This window comes from Mugil cephalus, chromosome 1 (assembly GCF_022458985.1).
Source record: "Mugil cephalus isolate CIBA_MC_2020 chromosome 1, CIBA_Mcephalus_1.1, whole genome shotgun sequence".
NCBI lineage: Eukaryota > Metazoa > Chordata > Actinopteri > Mugiliformes > Mugilidae > Mugil > Mugil cephalus.
This window is the reverse complement of record NC_061770.1, coordinates 21,350,725-21,375,281: the sequence shown is the minus strand read 5'-3', so window position 1 is coordinate 21,375,281 and position 24,557 is coordinate 21,350,725. Positions and strand designations below refer to the sequence as shown.

The following is a 24,557-nucleotide window of genomic DNA, read 5'->3' as shown; positions in this document are numbered from 1 at the left end:
TTTGACCTTTAACATACATATTTAAAGTCCACAACAATTATGCAGTCAAGACATAGCTTAATGTACATGTTTTTAAGGCTTTCTTCATTTACACTATCAGAATTTTAGAACAGAAAGTTACATTGTTTCAAGGCGTCACAGCATCAGAAAAGTACAAACTCTGACTCCAACTCCTTGTGTTGTGCTTAAATGCTGTTCCTTAATATTAAGTTACCTCACAGTCACACTGCCTGTTGCTGTCATATTAAAGCTGCAGTTTCTGTAATGGAACTGAAGTGCTTCTGTGCAGCTACACAAATACCCAACGCTATTTTACTGTGCATTCCAATAACTTCAAACAATTCATAACTCACTTTTTGAACATTTTAAGTACACAAACAGAACCTCGAGCTACAGGATATACATGCAATAAAAGTGGATGTAGATAAAAATAATTGCACAATATCAACAAACTAATTAGTTAATGCTAAAACAACTGACTTGTATATCAGAGACATTAAATAATAATGATTATTACTAACTTACAAATCATCAAAAAGTTGCTTTAGCTTGATTTGCACACTATTTTTTCTGTGCATAAAGTGAAATTAGCCTTACCTCACCAATCTTTCATACAACATACAGAGTAAACTCTCCCCCAGTTAGTCAATCAGCCCCACACACTAGCAGGCGGTGCAGCAGTGGACTGACACGTCTAATGATTAATGAGACTAATTTAGTGTAATTACTTTGGTGATTAGCCCCATGTTGACACAAAGGAGACAGGACACACACTAACTAACTGCATTTACTCACTCACACAGACGCAGAGCCAGCGCTGGATTTGCAGTGATAGAAGTCTGCCACCTTGACAGTCTAAACACACCGCTAATTGTTTCTGTCTACATGACCCAAGTGTTTGAGACTCAAGAAGGAAGAAAAGAAAGGATGGAGAAGAATGCAAGTATGGTATGGGTAAGTTTATTTTTCTCAGACATAAACATACCTTAAATAAAAACCCAGATACTATCTACCTCCAGCCAAGTCATTGCATTACATTTAATTGAAGAACTTTTAGGACAGGGAGCTCACTTAACCGGGTAAATGATGTCTTAGCCAGGGGAATGAATGCATAACAAACTCTACTATAACAAATTCCAGTAGTTGATGTTGTTTTATCTTACACACAAATGAGTCCTGAATTGAAGACCTGGTTCTGTTGTGGTTGGGACTCAGCAGGCAACTTGCACCTGGAAGACAATTGACACTCTTTTGAGGACAACAATGTCCACATTTTAGCTTAGCAGACAGACGGTCTGATTGAAGAGTAAAGGAAGCCCTCCATCCCAAACCTGTAAACCTTTCTCCGTACAGAGAAGGTGAATAGAGACATAACATGCCATAAATTTATAACAGTATATATTGTTAATGGTTGGTTCTCTCTATTTTTTTTGAAAAGAAATCCTCCCTAGAGGAAGACGATTCATGGAATACATGCATTTTATTGATGGTTATTGTTGTTTTTCCTCAGTAATGACCCATCATTACATCAATGGATATTTGAACATGAAAATGTTAAAGCGTATTTAATGTTGGTGGGTTTGAATTATTCCTTCTTAGAGCATATTGTAGCCCATAGTGTCCTCTAAATTTCAAAATATCTATACCACTGCTCATGATGGTGTAGTGACGATAGATTAATAGATGTTTCAACCATTATTACAGCATGTGTGTAGAAAGACCAAATAGAGTGAGAAAAGACCGACAGTAAGACAGTAGGCAGAATGCTTAAAACAGAATGTTATTGTCACAGCATTTGTTTTATAGTTAATTGACACACAACACATCCGTCTCACACATGCTAACATCACCGGTGATTCAGAGACTCCAGTTAACACTGAGGTGCAAAGGTTCATGATTATCAGCCTGTGCTGTTTTCAAGAAAGAGCTGGCAGCGTGTTAGGTGTGTGGACTAGTAATACATGTGCCCCACCAAAGTGAAAAGTCCCCTGAGCAAAATCAGGTTATTTAATCACCTGTGCCAATGTATGGTAGGCTTTGTCCCTGCATTGCATTACACCTCATTTGATCACCACTTTATAGAGGAAAATGGGTTTAAGTGAAGAGTTTGTACTTCATACCAAAAGGGTGAAATAGGTGGTTTGTCTGTGCTTTCCAAACAGGCATGAAACAGTTCCAAAAATGACACATATACCTCTACGGTAGAGGAAAGGTGTAGGCTGCTGAAGCTTACTACTCTGTGTTTAGCAAAATTCATTGGCATAAATGTCACTCGAAACGGCAAAGATCACAAAGAATCTAGGAATTACCGAAGCTAGTAGGGTTAATCTTTTGAGGCTGTGGATGTGATAAGTGCCCATAAAAGTCTGTAGGGATTATTCTCTCAGTTGGATGACGCTGGGTGACGGCAGCTATTGTTCTGGATAAAAGTTGGATTAGATTTGGGAAATCTCAATAAAGGTAAAAACTACAATAACAATGCACATTGTAAGTTAACAAACAACTGTTGACAAGCTTCCTACAAAGGCTTGTGAGTAGCTTGACTTCCTTTTGCTTAAGGGATGACCAGACCTTTAGGAAGGAAGCAGCATGTTTCATACAAGATACTTCCCCGTGACGATCACATGAATTACCCCGGCTGTGCAAAGTAAGTGAAGGTTAAGAATGCTCAATTTCAACCGACCAAGTATCTGTGGGAGGATCCACAGAGGCCCCTCACCTCAGCTCATAGGCCTCAAAGCCCCCCCACTACAAGATTGTGTTTCCAGATACCACAGCACAGGACACTCTCAGAAGACCCATGTCCATTGACTCTGATGAGTCACAACTGTTTTAGAGGCACAATGGAGACCTACTCAGTATTAGGATGGTGGTTATAATGTTATGTCTGATTGTTCCATACACACATAGGAGTTTATATATCCCAGTGCATGTGGCTTTATACTGTATTCATCTGGGGTGTAGTTGATTTTTATGTGCATACTTTGGCAACATGTTCTCGATCAAAAAGCCATACCAGTAAAGTTTCATTGAATCGAATGAGAAAAGGGGCAGGGAGAGGTAAATTGGCTTTTTTACAACATTAGCTATATTGTTTGGAGGAGTGTTTGAAAAGCTTCGGTCCCAGGTGGGCAGTTCCAAAGGTGACTGGCCTGCTCTCTTACCAAGTACAGCTGCTGCAGTCATCAGACATATAGCTAGTCCTCTCATTACCCCTGGCATAATCAAGACAATCTGGACCAATTTCAACTCCGATCCCAAACAGGAAAAGGAAGTGAGGCGTAAGTGTGTGTGTGAAGATAAACAATTGGTGGTGTGTGAGTCATTCACCGGGACTCCCAGTGATATTCAATTAACATTTGGCATGTTTGTGTTACTATGCAGTTCAGTTCTTTAACATAACCAGCTGTTTTCTTCTTGCTCTCAGTTATTTATTCCGCTCTGGGTAAAAATAAAAAAACACTACTTGCATTCAATCTAATGCATACGGGATGATGTTTACAGTAAGGCCACATAAACACGTGCTTCTTCAAAGCATTCCAACAAACATCTGCTTACGGTCAAGTATTGTTCCCATATTTGTTGAAGGATCTTGATAATGCCAGGAAATTAAATGGCCCAAACTGAACCAAAATATAAAAAGAACTGTAACTTCCAAACCTACACTCTAAGTGACCCTATAAGAAAAAACACCTGGACAGCGAATAACCATCAAATCATCACCCAGAAATCATGCTTAAAGAAGGGCAACTGGACTTGTTGGATTTCTTGGAGACGTTTCATCCAAGTAGCTTCTTCTGTTCTAAATAACTCGTAGGTTGATGAGATTTAAACAACATTCGTATGTGTTGCCCCACTTGAAAATCACTTGGCAAGGGTCTGGTTCATGACCAGATGGGAATGGTACTCATTTCATCTTCTACATCTTCTACCCCTGTGACTCACTATGGTCGCAGGGGTTGCTGGAGCCTATCCCAGCTATCATTGGGTGAGAGGCAGGGTACATCCTTGACAGGTCGCCAGTCCATTGCAGAACTAACACACTGACAAACAACCATTCACACTCACACCTAAGGTCAATTTAGAATCACGAGTTAACCGAACAAGCATGTCTTGGGAGGTGGGAGGAAACTAAAGTACCCTGAGAAAACCCACCCATGCAAACTCCACTCAGAAAGGTCCGAGCCAGACTCGGCATCAGTGGCATCAGTGCTAACCACAGAGCTACTGTGCTGCCTAGAATGGTACTCTAGCAACCTATTATTGGCCAAAGACTATATGTCGCTCCAGCCATTTCAGCCAGAATAAGGTTTGAAAGGGACGTAAAAGGAAGAACAAATTGGAAAACCCTACTCTGAACAGGCTTCTTTTGGGTAAGTGTCTCAAAACTCGTTCACATTATCACTTTCAGTGATCTACAAAGACAGTCAGTGGATCCATTTCACATTTCAATGTGTCTCGCAAGTGACAGGTATCTCTTCAGATCGCCTGCTCACACTTATCTAAGTCTGGCATCTAAGTCATGGTCTAATAAGAGAATATAAATTAGACTGGGTCCTGATAACTGGCTCCCATTTTCTTTTACCTATGCTGAACAGAAGTGTCTGAGTGTGTCTGATGTGTCTTAGGGGATACATTATGAACTTTTATCTGTTGTGGGTCCTGTGTTGGTCCAGAACATGCTGACCTAGCTCCGGCTCACCCCCAAGGCTGATGCAACCAATTCATACTCCAAGCTCCTTCTTCAAAAAAAGCATCAGAGGGCAAATACCTGCCAAGGAACCAAGGAAGTGTTTCCTGTCCTCGACACCCATCAGCTTGATAAAGTCCTCCCCCTTTCCCACCCGGAGCTTTACAATTTGCTGGGTGCATGTTTAGGAACGAGGAACACCTTCTCCTACAAGTGCCTTGCTGGTAATAGGTGGACTTCTTCATGAGCTCCCTGTCATCACTGAGAGGGTGGTGGCCTCCCCCCCAGCTTAAGTATGACAACCTGTGAATGACATGGCAGACAGCCTCACCTCAGTGCAGGAGACTCTGGAGTGATCCTGTCTATGGCCCACTTCCCAGTAATTAAGCCTCATCAGTCTGGAGAGTCTGGAAAATGAAGAGTGCCAGTTTCCACTTATGGCCCAACACCAACGTGGAGACCCAGACAAAGGTTTTCCTCTTGTCCTGCCTATGAACTTAAGCTTGACATCTGCTTTTTTAGGTGTAAAGTAACATGCTCAGTGCCGCTCTAGAGCAGAGACCAGAAGACAGTGAGGTTCTCTCATCACGCCCATCAGAGTGTGTTCTAGGTTTCAGCCACAGCCAACAACATCACTCTGCTTTCTTTTTCCATCCCAAAAAAACATTGCTGAACCCAAGCATCTACCTGAACGGGTACAGGCATTTGGCAAAGCTGCCCGACAGTGAGGATTTGTTTGAGCGTCTGGATCAGATTCCATGGAAATTCCTCTCCATCAAAACAGCTCTGCTGTTAGCTTTGACATCTAAAAAGAGGGTTAGTGATTTATCTGCCCTCTCCATGGTCCCTTCACATCTCAGAATTCAGAAGATGGTAGGTGGGAGATAAAATAAAATGCAACAGGTAGGTATTCTTAAAAAATTGCCCGTTGGTAAAAGAAAAAATGAGAAGATGCAAAATATAAAAATATATATCATCACGTGTCTTTTGTCTCTTCTACATGTTTCATTTTTTAATTAAGTTGCATGCATGTATGCGCATTAGTAACTTTCTATTGTATGTTTCCTGCTTTAACTTAGAACACTTTTTATAAAACAATTCGGTAAACATATGTCAGTTTAAAGAATGTAATTGTTAATACTTTAGCTGCAATAAAGGGTAGATATCAATTAAGATGTGAGGGCCTGATGCTTTCCCTTTCACAGCTTTATCATGAATGAGTCATCATGGCTGGGAGGTCTCGCTTCAACCCTCAGCAGGCATGACTAATTGATCATATTAGACTCAGTAGAGAGATCCAAGATGAACTCAGAGCATTTTAAATGTTTTTAACCATGTTAATTTTATTTAAAAGTTTTAATTTTTTTTAAAAAAGCAGATTTTTTGGTTTTACAATAACACTCTGTCCATTTTTATTTTCTAATAAACTAACCAAATGAATGAAAAGTCAAACAGCATCAGTCTATCACACATGGTCCTGCCATGTTGTGTGCACAGCTAAAAAATTATTATTGAACAACTAGAAACATAATATGTGGCTGAGTTTTTATCAAATTATGTGAGCCTGTGAAGCATGGAGGTAAACTGAAGAACTCCTGGCAAGACGCGAGACACTTGTGAGTGCTTTAAATGCAGTTCCAGTCTAGAGTGGATGATTGGAAGCAGGTGAGTAACACTCGGCAGCAGCTCCAATCAGCAGACCTGATGTAGATGGGAACCAAAGACAGACAATGGGGGCCAACAGAGGGCGACAAGTTGCCTCTTGACAATCCATACATATAAACACGAATGTCATTGGGGATTTCTTCATACTTAAATCTGTTGGGTAAAAAATTGGGAAATATTTAAATAATTACTAAACAGATTTTTTTTTTTCCTCCAGTAGCAATCATGTCATTTTCATAAATGGAGAAGTTGGAAAGGAGATGAAGCATTCAATGGAGGTTGTGTTGCAGGGCCAATACACACTCCACATTCATCATCTTTAGCGTAACAGGTATGAACAACTTTGGACAGACTAATCATTCCACATGGAGGATTGTTTTAAAGCAAACATTGCTAAATATGTTTTCCTATTTTCTGTATTAATGCACTTGGGAAGAAGTTTATAAACTGACTTGAACATTAATATCTGCAGCGAGAAGGATGCAGTTTGGTTCCACCATTGTAAGCTGCACAGGGACAAGGCTACAGTCTTTTTCATGTTATGAACTTTAGAGCTAACATCAGATCTTAAACTCTAATTGTGAGTGGGGCTGATTGAATACATTTGGGAAATCCTCCGCCAGATTGCCGTCTTATTTTCCAGAGAAAATCTTTGTGGATTTAAACATTTTCCACACTGTTATAAGTGAGTGCCGTTTCAAGCTGCAGCATTGAACTCATCTGCGGTTTGTGTAAAGGAAGCACAAAAGAAAAGCACATCCAGCCCTTCAACATGACAGAGGGTGAGGTTTCTGTGGTTGTGTGGAACATAAAGGAGGGTCAGCGCATGATAGATGGCGCTGGTCTGAATACTGGAATATAAATAATATATATAGTTCTGCTGAAAGTGGGTCATATGTTTAAGCTCACGCATGGACTGTGTTTTCCTCTGAGATTGTGGCGTAATGACACTAATGAATAATGGGCTTTTATTATTAGGAGTTCTCAGCTACCCTAGTTCAGACTCTTAACAGATTTTGACACACCAAGAAATGTCTTTATTTTTCTACGTTTTTTTTTTCTCCCCTTGAGAATTATTGGAATGAACAGATAAAAGATTAATGCCCAGACTCCGCTTTTCCCAGGAGTCCTCCTCTTTCCCTTTTTCCTCCTTTTTTACGCTCCTCTTTTTTTCCCCTTTCATCAGCACTTTTGGTCCACTGTGCAATCTTGTCCTTCTCCACTCCTTTTTTTTCCCCTAATTTCTGCCATTTGTCTCCTCAGGTCTCAGTCTACCACCTGTACCATAATGATCTATTTTTTCTTTACCGTACTCCACCGTCAAGTCTTTCCGTTCCTCTTCTCGGATCCTGCCCCCATTCTCATTTGTTTCCCCTTCACTACAATAGAATACAATATTGCCATCAAACATACTGTACAAAGGTTATTGTCAAATTCATTATCCCCCAGTGTAATGCTGTTAGTTGTCTTAATGACAATAGTCTGTATTATTAATGCTATTTACACACCTTTTATTTCAGGTCCAAAGCTTATTTTATCAGACTTTAAGAAATTAAAGTTTGCGCATGGAGAAGAATCTGAATTTTCCATGTTTTGCATAATAGAAAATGTAAACATTTCAGAGACACTGCACTGGTCAATGTCTTGTTTTGCTGTTTCCTGTTTGGTTTTCTTTCTGTTTCTATTTTCAGTTTTAAAAGTTTCTTCTTTGGTATTTTGTTTCTTGCTTTACTTCCTCTGATTGTTTGGTTTCTCATTGTGTGCTCTGCCCTCATTAGTTTCACCTGTGTGTCTGTGTGTGTTTGTGTGTGTGTGTATGTGTGAGAGAGGTTATGTATGTTTATCCCTGCCTTTCCCTTTATCAGGTTTTCTGTCAAGCAACCTGCTTGTTTCTCAGTTGTTCCTGTCTGTGCTTTTATCTGTTTTCTTATCTTGGCTTTAGCTGTTCACGTACCCTCATGTTTCTCTTCGGCTTCTTGTGATTCCTTCTTTTCTGAGTGATGCCTTGCTTTTTAGTGTATCCGATTTCCTTTATTTTCTTCCTTCCTTTATTTCCTTTTGTTGCTTATTCTGCCTTTCTGGACCATTCTGGACCATACCGATTTGATAGTTAACACAGCAGCAAAAGAAACACCTGCAATTCACACAGTAACATCAATTACAGCGTAGGTCTTCAACATGATATCGATCAAGAAACCTGGACTAAGCTTTGATGCTTTTTCTTGATTCTCCATATCAACCTAGACTAATAGTCTTATCTAGGGCATGTGTAAGTCTGGATGACCTTGCAAACTCAAGATTTATTTGGTCTTTTTAATATTTAAATACCGGCTTCAAGTTGTATAACAGTAATGATGACTCCATTCCATCTGAAGGACAATAAACCTTAATAAATCATCTCATCCAAAATAATGCAATGTGAAGCTGCTTGTCGAGATACTGAGACATTTACCTCGACTTTGCGATAAGCACAAAGGCTTAGGATGAAGACAGACTGAGAAAAATGTTGTCCATGTCAGCCGACAAATGCATGTGGATGTGGATTTCAGACTCTCAGGTCCCCAGGGCAGCCTGGTTGAACGGTCGACTGCAAATGTTTTTTTCCTTTTGAGGGACGTTCTTCATAAACTGGAATGTTCTAAGTGAAATATCAGTTCAGCATCGCTCCATCCCAGCCAGTACCGTCTCTGTAGATTAATTTTCATCACTCAAAGTGGTGCCTTTACATCTACAGCCAACTCCCCGTGGATTTCTTAGGCACACTCCAATCGTTCGTGCTTTGAAAACTTAATCACTACCAGTCATATTGGACCTTAAGAGCTCCTCTGATCTGCTTTTAACAAATTGCAATCAATGTAAAATGTCTAGTACTACACTTAAGGCTTAGTTCAAATATCAAAGGGTAAGAGTTGGACGTTCAAGTCAGGAAATAAGAAAGACCTGGAGACTATGTAAAGGGAGCAGAGGAGGAGATTCAGAGAGGGAAAAAGTGTACAAGTTGCAACAAAACAACTTCTGCAGAGATTGGAAGTGCTTTGAAACCATCTCTCATATCTCATGTGAGCAACTATCAGCATGTGAGGGACCAGAAGAGGACGAATGACTGGAACTGCATCTTCAGATTTAATAAGTCACCATCACCACACTCGCCGCGCCCCGACCTTGACCCCAACATACAGCACATAGTCACCCTGCAGCTCCTCTTCCTACTCTGTCCGTGGACCCATACTTAAATATAGAGCTTTCTTACCTATAGAAGCCTGGGAGCACTGTCACATTTTTCATTTCTCTAGTGCTTTCAACGTCAAACAACTTGTTAAGTCGATGGATAAGTTGGTGCACACAGTAGTGGAACATGACAGATGTGGCCCTTTGTTTTCTCCCCCTACATTGCAAACCTTTGATACCTTTTGGCTAACTGTCATCTACAACATTTTGTAGACCAGTGCCAGGGAAATTGTCTTCAGCTAAATCTGGGAGACACAAAGGAGCTAGTGGTAGATTTCTGGAGGCACAAACATACACAGGTGAACATCCAGAGAATGCACAATTGGAATGGAGACAGTAGATGTGTGTCTTCAAGTAAACCAGAAACCTTAGTAGAAGAAAGACTGGGGCAGACATACATCTACTGAGTCCTGAGGACTTTCTATGACTCTATGACATCTGTGAGAGATGTTTCAGATGTTTCCAGACTTAAATTAGTAGGTTAAATAGATTTGTCGGCAGGCATTCAGTGTGACACTGTCCAGCACTCAGGCGTAAATACAAAATCTCATGAACACAATCATTAGGAAAGAGTTCAGGAAGCTCCACAAGGTGAACAAGACATTAAACAAAAATAAGTGGAACAAGAGGAAACTTGTTTGTAGTCTACCAGAATAAAATGTTTACCATTTACCAACAGAACTCAACACGCTAGAACCACCTCTGAGCAATAAAGTTGTGAGGTGTTGTAATAAACTTAAATCAGAGGCTATAAAGTTAGTCTGTGCCACAGCTCTAAATGTAAAACCTATATGGGCACACTTAAACACATGACTGTGGCTTCATGCATCTTGGGAAACTAGCAAAGACACCGAAAACAGTGCATTTCTGGTCTCTCCTAAATAAAAGTGTGGAAACAAAAGTGAACCAAAAAAACACTTCTCTAGACAAGCAACAGCTGGAATCTTAAAAGGAACAAAAAACTCCCTTTACCTTCCCATGCTCACTTTAATCACATCCAGAGGATGTTTATTGTCCTGGGAACAGCAGCTATCAGCAACAATCTTTCCAGTTCCAATGAATTTCTCCAAAGCTATGGAGACAGTTACGTTCATGGACCAGACAGATGGTACCAGACAACATATTGTGGTCTAATAGTAAAACTTCCAATGATTTATAACAAAAGGGACACTTGTGTAAACCCTGAAGTCACTAGATCATGTTGTACTGTAATTACAATAATAAACGAAAATCAGTTTGGTGTTTGGAGTTTTTTAAGCTACGTTGCAGGGAGGTTGTTGCAGAACCTTGGAGAACTTAAGCATAAGATCGGGGCTTTTGGGGGGGGAGGAGTCACACAGTATTTATTCTACTATTTGTTTGAACTTCTTACCTTCCCAACTTATGAGTCCATGTATGTTTTAAAACCCCCACATACAGGGACTAGCCTTACACTGTACAGAGCTACATGTCGGTGCCTCCCAGAACAGCTTTCTGGTTCTAATCCATGAGTCGATATTAATCATAATTATATGTATTTAACCACTGTTTCTGTCGGATTTTGTTCTCTAAACAATTCTTCACCTTTTTCCTTATCAGGTTTTTTTTTATTATTGGCTGAATCTCATGTTGCATTAAGAGCTAAACAATGGGCTATTAAAGCAATTAAAGTCCTTTCAGTTTGGGCCATTATGTCTATTAAATGCATCCAAATAGACTAATTTAATACCATTAGACCAATTAAATGAGCATTACTCTGATGGCTTTTAGTTGCGTTTATACATGTTTAAGATCTTCTAATCACCGTAAACTGGTCATGGGTATTTCCATAGTTACAGTTTAAACAGGACAAAAAGGACTATGCTTTACAACTAAAGGTTTCCAAGAAGCCTCATCTGTTTTGGAGGGAAGGCACAGCGCTGTAGTTTAGCGTCAGTCCCATTAGATGTAATTTTAGTGGAGGTCATCGCTGGTCATTTTCTGGAAACCCAGGACTGGACAAGCATTCTTTCGTTTAACCCAAACTGGTCTCTGATCACCATCTGAAACTTGGAAACCCGGATTTAATAGTTTACAGTCTGGGTGTGTAATGAGTGCATGTAACGCAATGAAAAGCCATCACCAAAAGCATTTTTTACCGTTGGGTGTTTGTGAAATTTTCCAAACATTTAATGCTATTATGTGGTTGTGCACTTGCATTTGTCCATATATTAAAAAAAAAAGAAGATAATTTCTAAGGCTGATTGTGGGAACGTGCCATTTCATGCTTGCAAACAGAGACTGCTAGTTGGAGTCCATTTCATTCCCCATAAACACTAAAGATATGAACATGCTGTTTGTTTTAATGAGTGCTGAACAGTGAACAGTGCTTAATGTACTGGTGAAGTGGAGTGATATGGGAACAAAGGCGGAAAACATGCGAAAGATGACAAACTATGTATGAGCAGCCTCTGGATCTCTGCCACGATCAGTGCACTTCCTAAACAAAAGATACTGCACAGACATTAAGGGTATTACAGTTTGTATTCGATTATCCAATGTGTGTGGTCTGCTTGGATCAGGCTGGATTGTATAGTCTTTGCAGCAGCAGGAAGGAAGGGCCTGTGGTAACACTCCTTCACACTGGATGACAGCTTTGCTACTTCTACTGGTTCTACTTCTAAGGCCGAGCTAGCCTTCTTAACCAATCTCCAGCTCCATCCCTCTCCATGTAAGATGGTCAAACAACTTCCTCAGAAGAGCTCCCTGCACCTATGTTTCCTTAGCATGTAATCTGCTCTTGCCTTTCTTGTCAAGTCTGTTGGATTGGTCTGTCCAGTCCAGTTTCTTGTTTAACCTCCTGAGACCCAAGCATTTGTTTGGAATGCATCTTAATTTCTTTAAGATCAGATCAAGGTATTTAGGTGGTTGGGATTACCTAAGAAGTGGAAAAATAAGCATCATCTTTGAACTGGTAGTTGTTTTTGAAATAAATTAGGTGGATACTGTAGTTAGAATCCAATATAGTGAGGCAACCACATCAAGCACTGACACACAGCCAAACAGTTTACACAGACAGATACTCTTATTCTGTAGATCATTCCAATTTCCACATCTGTGTGTGTCAGATATCCAGCACCTTATTAAATTGCCTGAAAAGTACAATTTACAGATTGGCACACTTTAGTGGCACCAATACTCCATATCTGTGCATAATCTAATAAACTAAGGGAGAAACTTTAATTCAAGAACTGTCCTCAGAGTGGAGAGGTCCAATCAGATAAACCTCTGGCACTCAAGAGAAATCACAATTCTGATTAAAGCAACCCTTATCTCAAAAACAGGGCTTTTTAATCAGCTTTATTTAGGGCTGTCAAAGCAAACTTCTTTTTAATTCCAAAACTTTTAAGCTCACGTACATTCTCTTATGACCTCAGCCCTGGCCTGACATTTAGGAAATCACCAAGTACTAGTCACAGGAGTAATTCTGTGGAAAGCAATCACAAGTGTGGTTATAGTAAAAAAAAAAAAAAAAAAAAAAAATCACTAGAGAAGCAGAAAGTTCAGCTTCAGAGCTCTGCCACATGGTTTGTCCCACAAGATACAAGGTCTCCTTGGGACATATGGTCGATGTGAGCTGAGTTATAAACTGAACAGGGAGACTTCTTGAAAAATATCCCTACGTTTAAAAACGAACAAAAGTGATTAATTTGCATGGATTGCGTGTTAATTATGTAAACCATGTGATTATTTAAATCCATTGACAGCCCTAGTTTTATTATTTCTTAATATGTTGTGTCACAATGATCCTCCGCATGATTCATCACTCCCTGTGCTTATGTTGATTTCTGTAGCTTAATTACTCCAGCTTGAACACTGATGCAACTTTGGAGCCTTTCACACACCAGAAGTGGTATTTTGAAATTTTGCACAAGTCTGCGAATGCATTAAAGTCTCTTTGTTGGCCCGTCTGTGAGCATGCAGACCTTCTGTGTAAAAAGCATGTGCAAACAGTCATCCTGCATTTGTGTGTGTTTTGTGGTTGCAGTAATTGCCAGAGTGTGAAGTCGTTTAGTGGGTTCAGTTGCAGGTTTCATTTTTACTGGCTGGTCTGTTTGCTGTGGCGACAAGCAGCCATTGTTCCTCCACATCTCTGCCGACGTTAAAGCCCAATTACTTTCCAATCCCATGCATGGGCAGACTCAGCAACTTGGTAATGCAACGGGCCAACACCGGGCCTGTAAATCTCCAGCCATAAGTACACACACGTCCTCCTGCTACTATGAGGACATTTAAATGCTTGTGCACGCACACAGAGTGTGGATACCAGCAGAACTTTTGTCGAGATACGCACATGTCAATATAACCGCAGTACTGTAGGAACCCCCATTACCTGCATGCGTTCTGTATTCACAAGGTTAGATTACTCTGAAAATAACATAATAATAAAAAAAAATCACATACTCGGAAATAAATTAAAGCAGACATGGCTAATTATGTCAGGGAAGAGAATGTCTGCATGTGCCAAATAGCCTCAGTGCAGGTGTGTAGCCTGCAGGTTATTTATTACCTAGAGCTTGGCTTGGTTTCATTGAACCTTACAGTTTAAAAAAAGTGTCTTAATTCTAGGGCTGGGCGGTAATACCGGTTCATACCAAATACCGGTATTTTTTCCTGTTATGATATGAATTTTTAATTTAACCAGCATACCGGTGTATTTGATTGTACAGCGTGTGCAATGTTGCTCCGTAAGTCACTGTTTCAGACTGGACCATTTTCAGTGTAGCACTTCTAAACACACATGGTATGACTGCGTCACTGTGAGGTGTGGTGAAGATGGAAAGGTCCAAAAAATTAAGTGGCAGAACGATAAGACTTGTGCCAAATAAAAGGTGCCGTTTTTTTTTTGTTTTTTTTGTTCTTGTATTTTTTTTTTTTTTAGGGTGACCAGATGTCCCTGATTTCTGGGGAGAGTCCCCATCCATGTACCCCAGTTATAGCTGTCCCCGAAAGTGTCCCCTATTTTAGCTATTTTACCAATCGCGCTGCTAATGGTGTTACACACATAGCAGTTTAAATATGTTTAAATATGTCAAAATAAATTAAACCGTAATTGTGCATGCGATTATGCATTAAAAAAAAAACAGTAATATGCCATGATATTATCTGAATTTTGAAAAATACCGTGATATACATTTTACAATACAATACATAGTTTGTCACCTTGCTCTCTGCAAGAGCTGCAAATAATGTTGCGTAAACTACCCAGTGAGAGACCACCTTTATGTTACAAAAAACAACTTTTAATTGTGTTAAATAGCATACAAGTTCATAGCATGCACGAAGGATAGAAAGAAAGACACTTAAATAAAACATAAATACACATTTAAACTGGGCTCTTTATGTCGGAGACCCCACGGCACAGGTTTTTACAACAGAACGGTGGGACAGTTCACCAAGTGTTAACCCAAGGATCCACATACACACGAGCGTAAATGTTAAAGTCACTGCATTCTATGGTTCAGAAAAAGTAAAATATGAAATATTTATGTGCTACTTGGACTCCAGACAAGTTTGAGGATTCAGTATTCAATGTTCTAATGACACATACATGTAGCTTTAAATCTGCTGACTCCACCTCCTGTCTACATAAAGGATCTGTGGACGTGTGGAGCTGTTAATAAGCTCCACACCAAGTAGAAGGAGCGCAAATCAGAGAAACTTCTGCAGATTTTTACACCGTATCACGATATGAGTGTTGGAATCATCATAAATTACAACAGTTGAACATTAAGCCCATGTTTTTAACAAACTGCACCGAACACGAATAGCTGTAGAAAGGAGGACATCGTCAGCATATGTTAAAAATATAAAATGTCACATGCAACACAACCACAAACAAACTCTGTGCAACTGTGCAGTAGTTAAAATGCATTTGTTTGTGAACATGCAAAAATAAACTGCATTTAGTCAGAAATAACATATTTTTTGTTTGCAACTGTAATTTCCATATTTGTTAAAAATCACTAAATGTAAAGTGAACCGTAAAGGGAAATAAAAACCTTCTGAAGGTTCTGTCTTGTGTTAAAAGGAACCTGTTAAGAGACATTTACACATTACTTACAATAATAGTTATAACAATGTTTTTTTCTTTATTTTATGATGACAGTGAGTCACAACATAGAAAATAACAGAAGCTCAAACAAGTTAAGGATACCACTATAACAGGAGAAATATTTAATTTTGCCAGCTTTACAGACCACAGCCACCTCCACTATATTCTAACATTAAAATATAAAATAGACTGAAAACAATTAGCTGATCAATGTAAAGTCTCCGCCTCTTTCTTATCCCGTGTTTCACACGTACCCTCCTCTTGTCATTCTCATTTTCTTTCGCTACAACAGAAGCACTGTTTTTACAGAAAACATCATAAGTATAGTAAAATAACCACTCCACACAATCCTCAAACTAAGAAAACAAACTCTGAAAGAGTAAAACTCGTTTAACTGCTCCACAAACTGGGATAAAAAGGTGCCACCGTTTAAATAAAATGCTCACTATGTGATAAACTGTGGTAACTTAATATCTTTCCAAACATTGAATACAGCCTTCATAAGATGCCTATAGTACCTCTTTTTTTCCCTCTAATAATAAAAACCTCACTTCCCTCCTCGGCCCACATCCACTCCTCTGTTGTTGTTTCTCATCTTAGAAGTGATTCACACGCCACTGATGTCACCAGAGGTCGCAAAGTTTACTGGTGTTAATGTTGCGTCTGGTATGATTCTAAACAACGAAAGGGCTCATGGGATAGAAACACCATTGTGTTTACACTGCCGGTCAAAAGTTTTAGAACACACCAACATTGCAAACGATGTTTGCAGTTTAATGTCTCATTTCATTATGAAATGAAAGCATCACCCAAATAAACAACTGAAGAAAAAAAAATATATCATGGAATCAATGTATAACCCGAAATATATTCTAAACTTCCGACACACTTGTGACATTCTTTCTTTCTAAAATGGTAATCAAATATTTATCAGAGAGTTCTTCCCAATTTTGTTGCATAAGTTCCCAGAAATGTGTGTCACTTGTAGGATGCTTTGCTTTCACTCTTTTGTCCAAACCAGCTCCATGGGGTTAAAGTCTAGAGACTGGGCCATGGTCCACTCCATGTTATTCAAGCTTTCCGTCTTGTTTTTATCCTGAGGTAGTTCTGGTAGAGCTTAGACTAAAGTCTTGGGTCATTATCTTGCTGTAGGATGAAGCTCTGACCAAGTATACCAGAGGACACTGATGCTGTTCTACAACCTTTGGCCGGTTGTGTATGTCTAGATTAATTTCCATCCAAATTGGACCTCCTTAGGTCTATGCTGATGTCTTTTATTTTAATAGGTATGCTGTGTATATTACTAACACTTCTTGCACTTGAGTGTAAGGTGAGTTTCTCCTTTCCCCTTTTCTGTGTCTACCTGGCTGTCTTCTAGTCTCTCCATAGTGTAATAAGATTCTTAAGAGTTTCTTTCTCTTGCCTCCATCATCTTAGCACCGCTCTGGTAGTTAAAGGCTTTGGGTTCTTTCAAACATCTTTAGACAATTTGAATCGTTGTTGACACTGGACAAATAAAACTGAAGAATCAAATTGAATTTATACATTTAGAACGTGACTGAATTCAGAATAAAATGGAGGGACCTGTTTCTTTTTTTCCCCCTTACATCTACACCGACATTGAACCCAGATCTGACCTTACTTTTTGAAGGAATACCATTTTTGGAACCGTTAACAGCAAGAGTTATATTTTAACAGCAAAGCTCGAGTCAACGTGGATTAGTCTGTTTTCAAACTGAAAATCCTCTTAAAACTACTATGTACAAAGCAGAAGTTACAAGAGGAGGCCGCCTTTTCACTTGACCCCTTCTATTGTTCCCTGATATCAGTGGAGAGAGTGAGAAACTGCGGGGAAATAGAGTCTAGTGGTGGCTTAAAGTCTCCTGCAGAAGTTTTTTTGACTAGTGGTTGTAGAGATAAAAAGAAAAAAAAACACTTTGAGAATGTGTCCTCGGGCACTGGAAAATCATCATTGAAATCATTTATTGTGCATTTATCTGACAATTAAGTAACAAACAAAACACTAAAATAATGATTATTTACTGGCTTTCTTATTGAATATGTTTTAATGTTACTGCCATGCATGAGGTTCATCAGAGAAGTATCTCGATATCTGGATTATCCCCGACCTTAGTACATTTCACTGCCCCCAAAAGCATGAATTTGTGAAATGTCCTTTAAAGGATTGATGTGTCTAGCTGGTGTGTAATGGAATGGTCCAACCCACAGGATTAAAAATAAAGCAACGTGCCTTTAATCTGTTGAACCGTCAACAGTCGTCTTACGGCAGTGTGAGCGAGCTGAGCTTATGTCTTCAGTGTGATGAGTGTGTGTGTGTGTGTGTGTGTGTGCTGGCAAGACCAGACACTGTAAACGTGTATAACTTGCCCGCTTCACCAGATCCTCTTACAAACACGCTGCAAAGTGAGCTGAAATGTAAGAGACCAAATTAGATGCAGAGCGAGGATGAAATGAATCCAGTGACTGTTCAGAAAAAGAAAAAAAAAAAGAATCAGCATAGAAGCGCGTGTGTGGAGAAATGAATAATTTGACACGAGCCGAACTCAAAGAGCGAAAACACGGAACGTCGTCTGCTGTCGGTAAAGTCAGCCCATAGGAATACATATGGTTTATAAATCTGAGGGTGAAACACATCGGAGGGGAGGAAAAAAGACTTGTGGGAATGCAAGAAGTGCCTGTCATGTCAGTACGAGAATAGAAGTGTGAGAGGAAGAGGAGGAAGAGTCCTGTGTAGGCAAGGTTTTAAAAAGCATCCTCAGGGTGTATTTGAAAGTGTCTTTTCTCTTTTTCTCAAAAAAAAAAATCTCTACGTCTACGTCACATCAGTAACAACAGCTTCAGTTCAGCATTGCGATCTCTCGTCGTGCTGCATTTCCTGACAAGCGAGCACATCTGTCTTCTTAGTGCCACAGCCAAGACCATAGCCAATGCATTTAATACACCAACTTTACAACCAAAAACCTCCCACACACACCGTCTCACTTCTTACTGAATATATTAAGAAGACAGCAGGAAGAAGCTTTTCAGTTAAGCTTTAGATTTTAACATTTCTTTTCAGGGTTCAGATCTTCTACATTCTTATAAATGAAAGAAGGAATGTTTGGACTGGTCTTTTCACCAGTCTTCTTTCATTTTGTCCGTCTATTGTCCCCTCCTGCTTACTCCTCCCAGGCCCGTAGGTCCCGCGGCGTCCGGTTGCGCTCCCCGGAGCTTTTGCTACGAGCCTTCCTGGCGCTCTCCTGCGCCTGGCGGTACTTCTCCAGCATGCTCTTGTGTTTCCTCCTCAGCTTGTCGTTGCACCACATCCTCTCACAGTACTCCTCCACGTGCGGCAGGTTCGACGGCCCGATGAGTTGCATGATATCCTTGAACCACGTGCGCGACTGCCCGATCTGGCTCGACGAGCCGGCCCGGCTGTACGCGCTGCAAGGCATCCAGGGCCGGAAACTTCCCATGGACCGGTCTTTGAATGACTCGGAGAGGCCCGTGTTGTCACGCGCCATTAGCTCGTCCACCGTGTCCCCCTGGAGGACCTCGAGGGTGAGGCGGGTCAGGGTCTGCGTGAAGCCGTGCTCTCTGGAGCGGCATATGTACACGCCCTCGTCTTGACGGAAGAGGCGACGGAACAGGAGACCCTGCTCTGTGGACATCACGCGGTCATCCAGCTTCACCTGGGAGTTGAAAAGAGAGAACTGTGATATAGATGTACTTAAACCAATCAGCCACAACATTAAAACATTGACAGGAGAAGTGAATAATATTGACGATCTAGTGACAATTCAATATTCTTTTGGGGAACTTTTTGGGACCTGGCATTTGTGGATGTAACTTAGACATGTCTGGCCCACCTAGACCAGACCAAAGCAATGACACTCTTTGATGGCCAGCATGATGCAGCCTGACACACACAACGAACAACTCAAAACACATGAAGTACAGCACAAGATGTTGACCTGGTCTCCAAAGTCACTAGATCCTGAAACTCAAGTGTCTGTGAGATGCACTGGACCAAGCAGAAAACCTCCAGGTCTGAGTGATGAAGCCCATGGGGAAGTGCAAAAAGTTGCAGTTCATCGAGTGTCCACTTGAGGCTGGCTCCAAAAGGAAGCAAATCCCGATAGACCCCCCATGTTAAAAAGCTCATCCAACATGGCGACCACGGTGCCCCCCACTTTGGGCTTCATTTTCGAGGTTCAGAATCCAATGGGTGATGTCATGATGGGTTTGTCCATAGTATATACAGTCAATAAGACCCCCACTAACAACACCTTTAGAAGACCTATGTCCATTCTCTGATGAGTCACAACTGTTTCAGAGGCACAAGGGAGACCTATACAATACTAGGAAGGTGGTCACAATGTTATCCCTGATGGATGTGTATTTATAACTAAAACTGACCATCACTGACTTTAATTGATGCTGGGAAAGAAAAGAAAAGACACAATTGTATTTTTTTTTTTACATAAAAGTAGCAAAACATGTGGGACTGTGAAATGTTTGAATTTTAAGAATAACTTATCCTAAAACAGGCAAACATCAATTTAAATTTTGTTCGAGAACACTAAAATATTTTTACTGTAACTTGGAACTTTGGAAAAACACAAATTAAACTGTTGCTCTCCATCTTACAAAAAGAAACATTTAAATCTGACCGTGAGTCGACCCGAATTAGTACACGCTCCTTGGGATTATTAAATAATACAAGGGCATTGTTTGAACCTCTGCCATGCCCGGAGAAGAAAAACACTGAAAATTGCCCATCAAAGTGTGAAAGCGGTAGAAAGAGTTCAATATAATTTGGGCAAACACCATTTAATCTTCACTTCATAGCGTGGGGCTGTTTGTGTTGTTTTCTCAGCTTGAACTGCAACAGCAAGAATGTACCACAAAATCATGTCAATGTCAGTTTTTATTCTTTTCTTTTCTATAATGCTCCCTTTCTTTAGCCTCCACCCAAAGTCTTTGTGCCGTCCCTATTCATCTACGGACTTTTCTATCCCTCAGCTTCTCACTAACTGCCCTTCGGTGCCAACACAAACATGGCAGCCCCGTCAGCTAGAGTGGCAGCCAAATGTTTATTTTCAGGGAACTGGAGAGGGGTGGTAATGCCTTAATACTTGCATGGCTGACCGAGGCATTCGGTTGGGCTTGGAGGAAACATAACCTCAAACAGACGAAGGGCAACCGTGGATGTGGGCGCGCACAGCAACATCGTTTTCTAAGTAGCGCCTTTGAACCACTTTGTTTAAGTCACAGTGGGCAGTAGCCGTTGAATGACGCTTAAGCTTTCAGTGGCATGTGGTCGGGGTTTGCAGGGTATTCAGTGTTTATCCAAGAGAAAAGAACGATTGTGCATTTTGCTTTGAAAGGAAAAAAAAAATAACGGCTTAATTTCAACCATATGTCGAATGGCTGTCAAATGTGTCAACCACGTGCCAAATTCACACTCCGCTCTCACATTTAAAGGCAGTTGTTCAGGCCATCATCTGCCAGAAGTTCCCTTCCACCCCAAAACTGTCTCCTAAAGCCTTTCCACCCTCTAGATACGTCCACATTGGATGGCGTTTCATTATCTTGGTCTGATAAGTCACTACCGTCTTACCTCTTCCTTGCGGTCGTCCCGTTGCACTAGCCAGGTGACGGTGGCTTGGGGAGAGCGGGGAACGCACTCTAGGAAGGTGCTGTTGTTTTCAGTCCCGTATACCATCCTGTCCTCCGTCACATCGAGGTCTTCTTGTGGAGGAACAGAGAAGTTTTTATTCTTCAAGGCTAAATATCAAGCATCAAGCTAGTGTTGTAGGACTGAACGCTCAGTAGAGCAGATGGTAATGGAAAGTGTTGCTATGCACAGATCAATTAAACTGATACAAAATTAAATTTTCTTTGACGTAACAGCAGAAAATTAGTTTAAGCAACCATGTGCAAGTTTATAATACAGCTGTATTTGTAATTATAATTAGCAAAAGTAATTTCACTATCTAAGCTTATTAATGGTAGAATATAGTAAAGAACATATTTATGTATTTAGGTCTATACTAAAAGACCAAAATCTTGTGATAAATAGTACCATAATGTACAAGTTTATACAAATTCTGCAGAGGAAAAGTGGTCTGGTGTCACTCCATAGGGAGCTGATTACGCTCCAGTAAAGATCTGCCAATCTCGATCTCGAGAAAACAAGAGGAAATCAACTTGTTATCATTGGAAAACTAATACTAATACAAAAATATAATAATAAATAATAAATAAATAAATAAATAATATGCGAACGCATGGCTGCTTAGGGCTTCCATAGATTTATTCTATATTCATAGATATAATAAATTTATTATGGAAAAAGAACAATGTTTAACTTAAATTAAGAAAGATTAATTATAGAAATCATACATATTAGTTTGTGTTAACTACGACATTCCTTGACAACTGGAAAATTAATAGAAAAAACAAAGATTAGATTATTTGCTCAATATTATATTAGAAGCTCAAACAATAAAACACGAATGAATTAATGTAATGATCTAAAATATAACTGTCAGCTGCAGCCCTGCTGTATTGTTTAAGAGAGAGGAAGAGACATATAAAGTTAAACACATTCCCTTAAAAATGCAATGGCACAGTTCTTATTACACTTTTCATCTATTGTGAAAGTCTAAGTGAAGCCCTCAAAGTGCCTTTTCCATGTGTTTTTGTCATGTGGCTTTATATCTTATCCTCTTATCCTGTGTATATACAGTGGATGTATGTATCTAAATGAAACAAGTCAGTATATATTTGCAATACAGTCATTGTTCTCACGGGTTGAATGATGAGAACTGGATCAAAAGACTGATACCACTCCTTATCTGTTTGTTCAGTGTGAAGCCAGGGCCAGCAGTCCAAGGGCTTAGTACAGAGGAAAGATTGGAAACAGGAGAAAGAGCACTTTCTTTCAAATTCTGCTTGTCACTGATGCAACACCAAGAAACAGCCTTACACAAACCCACATGCAACAACTGCTACCTGTTATTTTTTATATAGATATACCCTAAATGGTTCATTTCCACATGTTTTGCTTTGTGCGTTTTGTCAATTTAATCCCCAAGCTTGTTTGACGACACTTATTGTGCATGAACAGTGAACTTCAGAATTTAGGATTAAATTGTAGGAATAGCTGAACAACTTGTCAAACAGTGCTGACATTTGTAATCTCTCTTTAAGAACAACATAACACCTCCCTTTATTAAACATGACATGCATGATAGCACCACAAAGAAACCTAGAGTTAGGTTCACCCAGAGGCTTTGAGGGAAGCATCTTTCATCGGCTCAGTTCTATACACTCAGGTGAGCAAACACATCCATACTTTCTCTTAACCCTGCCACTCACCAGCACAATTTCACTTCTCTTGTCTGTATTTACATTTTTCCACTACATCAGCTTTATCCGCTTTCTCCACGACACTTGTCTTTTTCCAGCTGACACAAGCATAGAAAACTCACAAATAATTTAATTACGTATTGGTTCAGTTCATCTGCCTTGTACATCTGGAGAAAAAAGACTTTCACCCTGAGAAGGATCCTCAAAGATATACTATTACAAAACACATGAACAGAATCTTCATTCAAATTTCTGCAAGAGTGAAATCTTAGTTAGTCTTCGTAGCTTAGAGTGAATAATACGATTAATGCCCTTGCCACAGCACAAAGATGAACATAGACTGAAAGGTACATCAAAGTTTAGGCCCCCAAAATAATGTATAACCTGACTAATTAACAATCTCCTCTTAAAAAGGAGTGTCAGTCATGCATGTGCAGTATAGGACATCTTTGTTGTAAGTCATATTCTTGGTATTTGTCTACTTTAATCTCCCACCTGTCTCAATATGGAGGCATGTTTCGACCAATGCAGAGGGGACAAAAAGTCTCTGCACACAACTGGATTGTCCTCCAATCAGAGTCATTTTGTTGTCAACAAATATAATTCCATGGCTCTCAGACAACGCATGATATGATACGACTATGTCGCTGTTATTGTTCTGTCCATTGTGCCATGACGCTAGCCTAAACAAAATCTGATTGGCCTGACTGATCTTTGCTGGAGCATATTAGGCCAAGCAGCCAAGAGCCAAGAAATAGTTCTACACAATAACAAGCTATGGCCACACAATAACAGGCGGTGGTTTAGTTGTTGGCGAAGCCGCCACTCTGGTGTGCTGCTTCTTTTCATGGCCTAATGGATAAGGCATCAGCCTACAGAGCTGGGGATTGTGGGTTCAAGTCCCACCTGGGTCCCTGCATATATGTATATATATATATATATTTGATATTATGGACGAATTTCAAATTTGTAAAAGATAATAAAAGAAGTAGAAAGAAAAAAAACATACAAGGAAGGCATTGAAGCTTATGGACAAGGCTCCAAACAGGGGCGAACACTTACCACTCGGATTCTGATCCACACACTGAAGCGTGGGGTTTCCGTGCCTGATGTCCTGTCTGCGGAAGCGGCGTTTGCTGTTGGGGAGGAATCGTGAGCAGGAAGACCCGTCCCAGGCGCAGTAAGGGTCTCTGGCCAGACAGCACTCGGCGCAGGCTTTCCCGTAAGTCTCGCAGCGGTGCAACTTCACCTGCGCTACACCTGCTGGAGAGCCCACATACAAGGCTTGCTGTTTGAAGAGAAGGAAAGAAATAAATAAAATACAGAAAGAGGGGTGACGAAGATAACATTTCATTTAGGTTGACAGACATGGACATTAATGTTAATAAATACAGTCAGGCCAACTCACCCTTTTCACTGAAATGTCCATTGATGTAATAGGAGTTGGCACCTGCAGTAATGAAAAAAGAAAAAAATAGTTATAAGTTATTTCAACATCTGTAGAACGGCTTGCAATGAAAACAG

The 24,557-nt window shown here is 40.1% G+C and overlaps 1 protein-coding gene across 2 annotated transcripts in view; it reads right to left on the bottom strand.

The window, feature by feature from the left end:
* Nucleotides 1–17,606: 17,606 nt before the first annotated feature.
* The window catches only part of sema3bl (sema domain, immunoglobulin domain (Ig), short basic domain, secreted, (semaphorin) 3bl), a 67,231-nt gene continuing 60,280 nt past the window's right edge, over nucleotides 17,607–24,557 (bottom strand). Inside the window, exons 13-16 of one of the 2 annotated variants that reach the window (XM_047600822.1) lie at nucleotides 24,442–24,483; nucleotides 24,096–24,321; nucleotides 21,280–21,410; nucleotides 17,607–19,348 (exon numbers count right to left, since the gene is read on the bottom strand). In XM_047600822.1, coding sequence (XP_047456778.1) covers nucleotides 18,836–19,348; nucleotides 21,280–21,410; nucleotides 24,096–24,321; nucleotides 24,442–24,483 — 912 coding nt within the window. In that variant the 3' untranslated portion in view covers nucleotides 17,607–18,835. The remainder of the gene's footprint in view (nucleotides 19,349–21,279; nucleotides 21,411–24,095; nucleotides 24,322–24,441; nucleotides 24,484–24,557) is intronic. The other variant, XM_047600830.1, reaches the window with a different exon arrangement.